At 37.3% G+C, this 12158-nt stretch overlaps 1 protein-coding gene across 1 annotated transcript in view; it reads left to right on the forward strand.

Moving 5' to 3' along the window:
• The window catches only part of sppl3 (signal peptide peptidase 3), a 31035-nt gene that overhangs the window by 7927 nt on the left and 10950 nt on the right, over nucleotides 1-12158 (forward strand). The window contains exon 2 of the mRNA XM_079449151.1: nucleotides 11081-11158. Coding sequence (XP_079305277.1) covers nucleotides 11081-11158 — 78 coding nt within the window. The remainder of the gene's footprint in view (nucleotides 1-11080; nucleotides 11159-12158) is intronic.

Below are 12158 nucleotides of genomic sequence, written 5' to 3' on the forward strand. Positions count from 1 at the left end.
GCTTTGAATTGAAGATCTACACAGAACAGGTGAAAAACCGGCTTCTTATAACAGTTATAGCCTAACTGGCTACAGCCTTGGGCTTTTTGCCATGAAAAGGGCAGCAATGGGCTTCTGTTGTAGAAGGGTACTAGGCTTTTGTGCCATTTGTCATTTGCCCTTCCATTGCTTTATATGGTAAATCTTCTTTTGGATCAGTTAGTTCAATCCGAATTGATAAAGGTTTTCTAAACTATCCACTGGTGTCACAATGCTGCTACTGGACATACATTACAAAACATACAACAGGATCTTTCACTTTTTCGAATAAATACTCTGTGTGAGATATTAGTGTGTATTGAATAGAGGTCGATCAAATTATTACGGTAGTTCTCATTGAATAGCTAGATAAACTCCAACGTTACAGATTTTCTCTCCCTCCGAGGCTGTTAGACAGAGCAACTCGTACTCTGCAGACATGCCTTGTTAAAAGTAAAGATTCCTGGCAAAAACCTGCACCTTAACTTTCCTGCTGTGTCTGTGGGTCGGACTCTGTTTATACTTTGTATTAAGTAGGGATGCACCGAATGTTGGGCAACCGAAAATATTCTATCAAAAGCTTTCCTTGGCTCAGTGGTTAGAGCATAGCGCTAGCAACGCCAAGGTCATGTGTTAAATCCCATGGATTGCACATACTTAAAAAATTATATTAAAGAAACAAGTGCATTCGTGGAAGTGACAAGACATCCGTTCTAAGAGATATATGGCCATTTTATATATGAGGAAAAAACTGAGTTGTCTTCTGTGGTGGTGGCGACCACACATTTATATCCAGTTTCTTTTTCAAAAGAGTTCATACAAGTATATGTTACAATCTGCTTAAATGCCTGTTTGTTGGGATTATTTTACTAAAATTTGTGTACATCCGTATTTCAATTCAATTTTATTTATATAGCGCTTTTCACAATTTGCATTGTTCCAAAGCAGCTTTACAGGGGAAAAACAAAAACCCAAGAAAGGGTAAAACATACTACATGGTGTGTTATATAATAAATCCAATTATTCTAGTAAATAATATCTAATGTCAGCATCTCCTGGTGGTTTATTTAGCATATTTGCATTAAGTGAATGCTTGGCTGAAAGATGCGTTTTTAATCTAGATTTAAATTGGGCGAGTGTGTCTGATCCTGGAATAATATCAGCGAGGCTATTCCAGAGTTTAGGTGCTACGTATGAGAAAGCTCGACCCCCTTTGGTGGATTTAGATATTCTAGGTGTTATCAAAAGTCCTGGGTTTTGAGATCTTAGAGAGCGTGATGGGTTGTAGTGTGATAGAAGCTGTTTTATGTAGGTAGGGGCTAAACTGTTAAAGGCTTTATAAGTGATTAAAAGAACTTTAAAGTCAATGCGATACTTAATGGGTAGCCAGTGAAGGGTTGATAAAATTGGGGTTATGTGATCGTATTTTCTGGACCTGGTTAGAACTCTGGCATCTGCATTCTGAACTAACTGTAGTTTGTTTATTGATGTTTATTGTTTATAGTATTTATGTTCTATTTGTTTTATTTACCTCTACTGTTGAGAGAATATATATATATATATATATTTTAAATTAATTTAATTCAGTATTGCAAAGACATTACTGCTATTTAATTTTATAACATTTAAATTTGAAAACTTTGTGCTATTGTAATTGTTCTAGCTAGTTTGAACTATATCGCAGTTGAGAAATACAAATTTCAGCATTTTCAGTTATCTGTGTGTGCATTTTCCGTGATAGAAACCAAGTTGACTTATTATACCCAGTTTATCGTATCGCACATCGCTATTTTTACCTCAATCGCAATGTGACATTTTCCTCAAATCGTGTAGACAACTTAAGCTCAGTTTATACACGTGCGTAGGACCTATGCCGTAGCCTACGGGGAGCCTTGTACCATACGCCGTAGCCTGATGTGCACCTCTCCAAAAATGTAACAACACGGACCCTACACTGGCCGTAAGCACTGTGATCGGTCTGTCTGAACCCTTTAGAACAGCGACTAGCGTCTTTTTGGATAAACCTTAACTTTCAGTGAGTGGGAAAATAGGACGTGTCAACATAATTTTGTACCCGTAAATACAAAGCTCGTGTCAGACCGTACTCTGTTCAGGTTGTTTTTGCACCTGTGGATCAATTGCTTTGCTTCGAAACCAAGGGTTAAATCGCTACAAGATAGCAATTTATTTTAGATCCATTCACAAGGCAATATTTCCAAACGGTCCAAACTTTGTTAATACAAGTCATGTGCGAGTAAAATCTCCTTGGATTGGACAGAGTGCATCTTTCCCGGATTCCGCTCAAAGATGTCATCCGTCAGGATGGACAGACAGCAGCTACGCAGCATTTTTGTGGCTTGTTTGGTTAATTCTGTTATATGAATTCATTATTTTGAGCAGGAATCAAAACCGGACGACATTATTGCTTTGTCTCGTAATTGGTTTTCTTCACAAGAGGTACATTTCAGAAGGAATACATCATAAATTTCGATACAGTCTGGTCCGTTGGGTCGGATGGCTTTCACACTTCTAGCGAACCGCTCCAGAGTTCGTTTGAAATCGGGCCGAGACCACCTTGTTCGGGCGGTCTCGGAACGATTGTTTTGGGGCGGATCCTAGTGTGATTGCCGTGTTCATGTATGCCTAATTTGTATTGCGATGGTAGTTGCTATTAGGGATGGGCGATATATTATCGTTTGCGATATGCCGTAGAAAAATTCTCATCGTGGGATTTTTTTCCTCATCGCGATAACAATAAGTCTAGTTGATGATGTAGTTTCGTGCGCGACTGACTCACTGTTCACGTGCTGAGTGAAAACGAGTATAGCGGAAGGCAGACATGAGGTTGAGGAGGAGCTTGTTGTTAAGCGAAGAGCTACCAGTACAATTTGGAACTGGTTTGGTTATAGAAAATCAGATGCGGAGCAAACTACCGTAATATACGAGGTTTGCAGAATGTGAAGCATCATCTGTTGCCTTACGTTTACTTTAATCTGAAGCTTTCAAATTTGCCCTGCACATTACATATAGACAGGCCTCAGAAGAGATATATACAGTATGGTGGTCAAAAGTCTACATAAACCTGATTCTTAATGCTGTACAATGTTACGTGGAAAATCAATGACTGTGTGTGTGGTTTTGTGGTAGTTGTTTAAGGGTTTCTTGTTTGTCCTCGTCCATTAATCTGTTCACTGGTCTTTGATTTTCTGCATGTTTAACCAACTATCACACATACACAACTATTATACGCCAGTGTGTAAAGATCATCTCAACATCAGAGTCCCTGTTGGACAGAGGTCAGACATGCAGAAGATGCTGAAAATCAGACCTGGAGGAGTTCTCTGAAGATTAATGACTCATGACAAACAAGAAATTCTTAAACAACTGTCAGACAACACAAAAGAATAAGCATTATGTAAACCTTTGAACGGGATTATTTTTATAAATTCAGTTATTATTCTGTGTTGTAGTCTATATGTGTTCACGGCAGTACTTAATAAAAAAAATCTTCAAAATTACACTTATTTGAATGAATACAATTTTATTAAACCATTTTCAGGATTCTGCGAGGTGTATGTAACCTTTTGACCACTGTGTAATAACTTGAATGATATCACATGGAATATACAATGAAAACCGCACTCTTTTATTTATTCCTATATTCTTTTCAATGCAAGAAGCTGAACGTTTTCTAAGATAATGTGGGGAAAGGTTGTCCTTTTATGGGATGTGTGGCGTTCATCTCTGCTTTCTGAGTCAGTACAAAGGTCTCTTTTATGTCCTTTGGTATTTTAACGTGATTTTAATTGCTCCCTTATCCACATATTGGACATAATGGTTACATAGAAGCATGAAAAACATAGTTTAAACTCTTTTCAATAAATACATTTTATTTGGAAACATCTTTAAAATTCAGTATTAAAATTTATATACGGCCTAAGTGATGTAATTTGCTGTAATATACAGTGTGTGTGCAGTGACCTTTAAATTATATATAAAAACGTAAAGTTATACAACATGCAACACTCGATACAATATAAAAATATATATACCACAAAAGACGCGAGATAAATAACAGCGATATATAATCAGGAATTTGATTTTATTTATTGACCTCAAATTGGCAGTTCAACTAAAACAAAAAGATTAGTATGTGACACGTCAAAATATTACACGCTTAAAAATGACCTGTTTACATGACGAAACGTTCCTTTAAACATGTAACTAAAAACACGGCCAAAATATTACCACGTGATGCCACCTTGCACCATAGTGACGGGGAATAATAGATTATGACAGATTTTTCACAAGCCTCTCCATCAAAATGACGGACAATAAAAATGACTAGGACAACCTCTATGTGACAGTCTAATTTAAGATTAAGATTTTGGTATTTTCAATGATGCTATTTTATTATTAAGGATATACATTTTATTACTTCTATTTATAATTTAATTTCACCATTTATTGGAGTATGACACCTTTGAAAATGTCTTTGTTAGCACGCCCTCTGCAAGAATTGTTTAAAATGGTTCTATCGGTTTCTGAAAACTAAAATTGTCTTATTATTTTGCAATAGACTGCATTGCACCATTGAATGACAACTCTATTTGTACTCGAAGTACTAAAAAAACAGTTAATGAAACTTTTGTGAAAAATACATCACAAATGTTTTGACAACAAAAAAACTTAGTGAGATCCGCTCCTGTGCGGTGCTTTCTGTCTCACCCACAGTGCTCGGGAAGGGGTGCAGGGATCCACTCGTGCATGTAAAAAGAAAAAAGCTAATTCTCATGTTTTTCAGGAGTCAGTTTGCTTTTTAAGCTGTAAATAGTTTTAATAAAGTTTAACTTGAGGCGAGGCGAAACTTGCATTGAAATGCGTGATGATGCTCGCCGCGTGAGCGTGTTTAACATGACGTTTTTTCGTCATTCTGCCCACCCCTAATGGACAGGCACTTTTAGATTACAGCTCTACATATATAAATATACAATCTCTAACTTTATGTATAACTTTGTTAAAATAAAGATCAGTTATTGTGCAGGTACTTAATAAACTGTGTTCAAAACTTTATTCAAGTCGTAACACCTGGAATTGTATTGTATCTCTTGAAGAAGCAGTTAGAAACGACATGAAGATGGCAATATTATCACATTATAGATTTGATGTCACTGCCGGTAGATTAAATAAAGGACAAAAAATATATGGCAGTCAATTAAAGGTCAACTAAGCAATGCAAGTGCCGAAGTTGTAGTGAAAGATTTTAATGTGTCATTGCTTAAATATTGCTTGAGTTTTTACTAGGGCTGCATAATAAATTACAATTAACAAATATTGTGTAAATCGACCTGTCCGCAGGGTTTTTCCTTGCTCAATATGAGGCGGAGGTGGTGCCATCCTCATCTTGTACACACATGCATATAGGCCTACCATACCTTTAACCAAAGACTGTACATATGAAAACATAACAATTACATTGTTCTTCAAGAAGAAAGTCATAAAACACGGGAAAGTTTGTTTCTTGGCTGAAATATCCCTTTAAGGAAATTGGTCACAGCTGTCACTTTCCTAGAACCAAGTCACAACTGAACCTTTATTTAAATGACCTGTATATATGCGAGACCGTTCATTTAACTTTATTACCCAATCTCACACTGTCAACTGTTGGAATTGCAACTATTTCAGAAAGTTAAACTCTTAAAAAGTGTCATTGAGATAATTACACAAAGGTTGTACATTCCAAAAAAACCTGAAATTATTATTTAAGTGGTGCGAGATAGAAACTTGGGAGGATCCTGGGACAAGGAATCCTCAGCAAGTGCAATACTCAAGAACGCATTTATGAATGAGCTAGTATCACTTTACAGATGATGATCCCAAAGAGATTTTATCCTCTTTCAGATATCATATCTAGTTTTGTATTGGACCAAAATGAAGCTCAGAAGGCGTTTTGACCAGCGTATGTGGGGTGTGTTTTGTTCGTCATTAGAACGGCCGTATCAAATCATAAACTGCGGAACTTGGCTTAATTCATTCAGATGGTAATATTAAAAGACTAAATTCAGTAAGCCCCTTATAAAGCATGCTATGAAGTGGTCAACCAATGTGTTTTTTTAATGGCTGAGTCCAATATTAAGAGCACAGTTGCCGATTGGCCAATAGTAGGAAGAGATAACACAAATGCAATAATATGAGCCCCGTATATAAACACTAAGTAAAAGTTAAGTTATTTCTTATAGTAAAATTTTCTTACATTAAAACACTTAATGTGGCTTAGACGTAATACGTTAAGTAAGCATTATATGAATGAATAAAAGGGTTGGACAACGCCCTGCTGCGTTTTAAATTAAGGCGAGTCTGGCAGGAGCTGCGCACAGATGCATGTTTTTACAGTGTGAGCTTGGCCGTTATCAATTCAGTCATGTCATCTGTACGGTTTCACAGTTATGTGTATTGTTATTCTAATGTTCTATTAAATGGAAGAGTTATAAAGTGAGGCACGTCATCTTAATACAACGCCGGCTGCCCAAACTGCGTCCTCTTTATACAGCACGTGCTCCGCAGTTATTCAGATTGGGGCTGGGTATTGAGATCTGATGTTCAGATTTACAAGCTCTCGATTCGATGATTATAGAGTTAATACAAATCCTATAGTTATTTCTTAAAAAGATCGGTAAATATCACATTACAGAGGTGAATTAAAAAATGAAACGAAGAGCCACAAACCTGTATATTAAACTGTAAACACACTTGGGTATATTGAAACAGAACAGGTTATTTTACATTTAAGATACAGTATAACAAACAAAACTAGCTGTAAAGAGGGGCTGCGGTCATATGAACCGATGCCTTTTATGTGAAGGTGATGTCAATTTAGCAATGAATGGACGATATGCTCCCTGTTGTATCATTCGCCCAATAAGTGAAGTCTAGTGGACGGTTGTAGCAATACCATTCACGTTAATGAATGTTCAGTGCTAGCCAAAATATGAACGAAAGAAAATCGATTCACAGCTTTTGAGAATCGATATTGAATTTACCGCATTTAAAAAGCGATTTATCGATTATTTGCCCAGCACTGATTCTGATTAAAGAGTTATACAGTGAGGTGTGTCTGTATACAACACGAGTACAGTGCAAGGTTTTATGCCCCTTATCCTTGTTCATATTTGTTTACAATGCGATTTGCATCAAGAGTCACTTGACGAAAGTGAAACATTTGTTGGAATTACAATGCCGACTCAACCTCGTCATCATGTCTATCAGCCATCGGCGATGGCCAAAGCATCATTCCGAAATATAAATGAAATCTTCAGAACCGGTATTGGCAAATATCACTCTTAATAATCGGCTATTGGTATCGGTGGAGAAAAGTAGTATCTCCACCATCCACAGGTAAGCAAATGAACCAAGAATACAAACACAAAGTGCTAAAAAAAAGGTTTTTCTATTCCTGCCATAGAAAGCCCTTGGTAGAAAACCCTTTCCCGTAGTAGTACGACAAGTTATGTTCAACGTTTAAATCAGCTCACAGGTCATAAAGTTTATCATAGCTACTTGGGCGCTCAGTGTTTTCAGGCATGACTTAACAACCGACACTTATCGGCTCCTCAAATACATAAAACCATAAAACATTAGCCTTTGTGTATCGTGTTGTTTTGTTTGACTGTTTTATTGTCCTCCAGGTAAAAATAAATGGTGTGTATAATTGTTAAGTAATATCAGTGCTCTCCTTAATATACGGTCTGATTACAGGTGTCACTCTCTGTCTTTAGCACAAATCCTGTAGGGTCATTCCGTGTCAAATCAACCATACTTTTAATATTTCACAGGCTTTTATTTGTTTTTCTATTTTTACAGAAGCAAGACCAACATCTGGTGTGATGTTAAAAAAACTATAAAATGCCACCGATGGATTGTTATGAAGAAATGAATTAATTTGAAATAAAAATTTCAATTTTCACCTGACATTTGTAGCCATATTAGCGGGGGTAAAAATGAGATGAGACATATGCCAGCATCATACTTGTATTTTTACACAGAGATCAGCATATAAATTTTAGCAATCCTTGATGCATTTATGCCAATGGTAAAAGCTCAAAAATGAAAAGGCACTTTGAGTTCTTTTTACAAAATGTGCATGCCTGTTACTCCAGAACTGTTAGAGATACCTTAATGGCCTTTTATATTCTTGTAATTGACCCACTTGTATTTTGGGAACTGCATTTTTAAAGCCCTATAAGCTTCAGTCCTAGAGAAATGAGGATTTCGATGTGGAAATAGATACATTTTCAGTCATCACAAGCTAATTGAGGTCTGTTGAAGATCTGTCACTTAAGGGCCGTTTACACAAGACTGTTTTAAAGTGAAAGCGCAAAACAATTGATGCGAATTGGATGTCCGTTTACACGGAAACAGCGTTTTATGGGCCTGATAACACAAACATTTTAAAACGGGTTTCAAAGTGCAAGTTTTTGAAAACCACGGCGTTTTCATTTCCGTGTAAACCCCGAAGTACGCAAGAATGAGAAAAGGACATCGTGCGCATGTGTATTAGGTGTGGAGGTGTGGTATGCGCGTGTACATCCACACACAACGAAGGAGAAATAAATGCATCAATGGCGGATTACATGGGTTTTTTGGCGCTGCGCAATAGTTTAACGCTTCTCCAGCAAAGTGTAGATTTACTACACCAGTGCTAGAACCACCAGTGGAGACCTACAGCAAAATCTTAACACTCATTCACAGCGACGAAGGGTTTTTAAACAGCCCTTTTGGATCAGACCCGGGTGGAAGAGTAGATGGTGGTACAACTTTGTCGATGGTTGGACGAGCTTCAATGGAAGGAAACCTTTCGAATGTCCAAACTTTTCGCCATCTTGTTTGTTTATGTGCGCACGCTTCTCTTCACTATGAATGAGGAGAAATGCAGCGCTCTGTATTATGGGCTCTTAAGCGACGGAGGTCCGCCTTCCCATAAACCGTCAATCAATCGTCAGGGACTCGGTTATTTTTTCTTTACAAAGTGATGTCGTAATGCAGCGTTTGTCAATTTTTCAGATCTGTGTAAACGCGGATTGTTTTAATAACGGTGTTGTGTGTACGTGAAACTTTTTTAGGGGAGTTCAAACTTCACACCAGCATCTCCAATGTGCACAAAGGTGTGAGGGCCTGATAAATGCTTCTTGCAACTTTACAATGAGTCTACATATTTAGTATCATACCTTAGTTTCATGCTTGTTACGGCAGTGTGGTAGGTCTCTTTTCGAAAGTGTTTTGCCTGTTCCATATATAGCTTATAACTTTCGCTGCTTCGTTCCAATATGTGAAGCACAGCCAGACAAACTAGATGAAACGGTATCCACTGCGCTGGGTTATATTCATCAAGATCACCTCAATCTTAAAAGAGAGAATTTTGAACATTATTTTTCCAAATTATCAAGTGGCCAGGACATGCTTATATAAGTCTGTGTCATATTTGTGTGCTGTCAACCACCACTGGCCCACTACGAGGTTTGCTTTATTGAAATTTTGTAGGTGGCCCTGTAGAGTCATTTTGCCACACTTCATTCTGAAACCCATATCAGATGTAAATGTTCACCACATTTGACATGTATGCAAAGTTTGATCAGTTTTGGAGCATCTTCAAAATGAACAACATCCCTTTATCAACATTTCCCTATAACTCAAAGAAATAGAGAATCTTATGAACAAACCATTCTGAACAAGGTAATGTGCCTTTCTGCCAAAAGGACATTGAAATGGTTATGTTCAGTGCAGATGTTTTAATAGAAAGAAAAAAGATACATTTCTAGTTTCAACATTATTTGTTCTTCAGACATTCTTCTTAAAAAGAAATGAAGTGACAGAAGCCGCATTGAGATTCTCATTTCTCTAGGACTGAAGCTTATAGGGCTTTAAAAATGCAGTTCCCAAAAGACAAGTGGGTCAATTACAAGAATATAAAAGGACATTAAGGTGTCTCTAACAGTTCTGGAGTTACAGGCATACACAAAAAGTGCCTTATTGAGCTTTCAAAATAAAATTATGATGCTGGCATATTTCTCATCTCATTTTTACCCATCTAATATGGCTCCAAATGTCAGGTGAAAATTGAAATTTTGCCTCCCTTTACAAATGAATTTATTATGTAATAACTATTCATCAGTGGCATTTCATCATTTTTTGTACATCACTCCAAATGTTGGTCTTGCTTTTGTAAAAATAGAAAAAATCGAGCCGGGAACCTCTGGTTGAGAGGATTTGTGATGCCCTGAAGTTTTCTATGGTTTGCAGTTGTGTGAGCAATAGCGATAGCGACGTCTAGCTTAGCAAACACTACTAATTGTGTAAACAGTAAATAGTCTGTTTAAAGCACTGGGATGTGATTTTTGGGTCGTACTGCCCTCGCAGGGCCTGCACACATTCCACACCGCTGTCTTTGATACCTAGATGTCAAGATCGACAAAAAGCTCTCGTCCTCTCGGTCTCATTATGTTGAGGTGTATGTTTCTACTAATTCGTTTTTTCCTAAAAAGCATTTGTTTTGTGTAGAATAGCATGACTTTTGTGTTTTAAGTCAACATACCGGGTCCGGCCTGCTTTACTCTGTCCTATTTCTCCCCAACCTGTTCCTTATTCATGTGAGTCAGCGTATACACAATATAGTCCACTTCCTTTGTTCACAATCACCTATTATTTATCCATCAAACAGACTGTGGCTCGCTGTAATTACCTTTTAAGAGTACTCAGCCTGACCTCTTTCTCTTAAAGCTTATTTACCAAAAGAGAAACACATGTCTTGACAGAGAGTCGCTGGGAAAACGAGAACGCCGTAATGTTTGTTATATAGTTTGGCAACTGGGGCAGGCAGTCAGTAGCTGACAGCCAAACGTTGAGGTCAAACGAATTGACCTTGATTCAAATTGAGAGCATATTCAAGTGCAGGGTTTGAACTTGAAAGGACTGTAGGGAATGACGTTTTTTGTATGATCTGTCCAGCCTGTAACCCTTTTTTATTTTTTTAAACGACAATTGTAAACTTCCTTCTCTTTCTCCACAGGGCGTATTCCCTGGTCGACTCCAGCCAGGTGTCAACGTTCCTTATCTCTATCCTCCTCATCGTCTATGGCAGCTTCAGGTATGTTCTTTTCAAACCGCTGCAGTTCTCCTCAACAATAAGCTTTATGCCAAACGTCACATGCAGAAACAGGAAAAGAGGTCTTGGGTCTTTTGTATGTGCTTCTTTACTCAAAATGCAGTCAATGATTATCTTAAAGAAATAAGCTAACCAGAAACGTGCCATCTCCCTCGTGCCATCCTAGGGATATTACTTTCTTTCTTCAGCCGGGCACGATTTGAGTAGTTTTGAAAGATGTCCTGGCTCTTCCCAGGTTGGTAATGGCATTTGATAATAACCCATTTTTGAAGCTCCAGACAGAGCATATATCCATCATGAAACTAATCTAAATGACTTTATACTCACAAATGTATTGTTTAGTTTTTTCTATTGTTAAAGTATTCGTATTTTGAACGTGCTTAGGATGCGTTGGACTTTTGTATATGTATAGGTGAGAAAACTACACATGTGATGGGTGCACAAGTTTCATTTGTTTTGAGAGACGCAAGTACCAATGTTGACAGACGTAGAGCCGGTATAACGCCATAACATGTGTTGTTTTCTCATATATACATGTAGTTGTGCAAGTATCACTCAAATTATGTCAGGCTGAATAAAGTCATATGCAACTAGGATGGTATGAGGGTGAGTAAATATGACTAAAAATGTATTTCCTTAAATCGGTGTAGATTGATTTGTTAGTTTTTGTATCATTCGAATGTTAATATTGACTAAAACGGCAAAAATAAAAACAACCTGCTAGATTAGTTGATCAGCTAGTTTTAAACCGATTTAGCTTGTTTCGGTTTGGTTCACCCTTTAGGGATGCCCTAGTACCTAATGGAAATGCTTTACCAATGTGAATTACAACTGTATTTATTTGTAGATAAATTGAGTATATAAGCTTTACTCAAATACATTGGCTAAAAATATGGTTTTATGTGTGTGGTTGGCCATCAAAAAGTTGGTTGGCTGGAGACCGAAAAGAGCAAAGCAATTGGACCTTCACACAAATATTCCT

This window comes from Barbatula barbatula, assembly GCF_947034865.1.
Source record: "Barbatula barbatula genome assembly, chromosome: 24".
In the NCBI taxonomy this organism is placed as follows: Eukaryota; Metazoa; Chordata; class Actinopteri; order Cypriniformes; family Nemacheilidae; genus Barbatula; species Barbatula barbatula.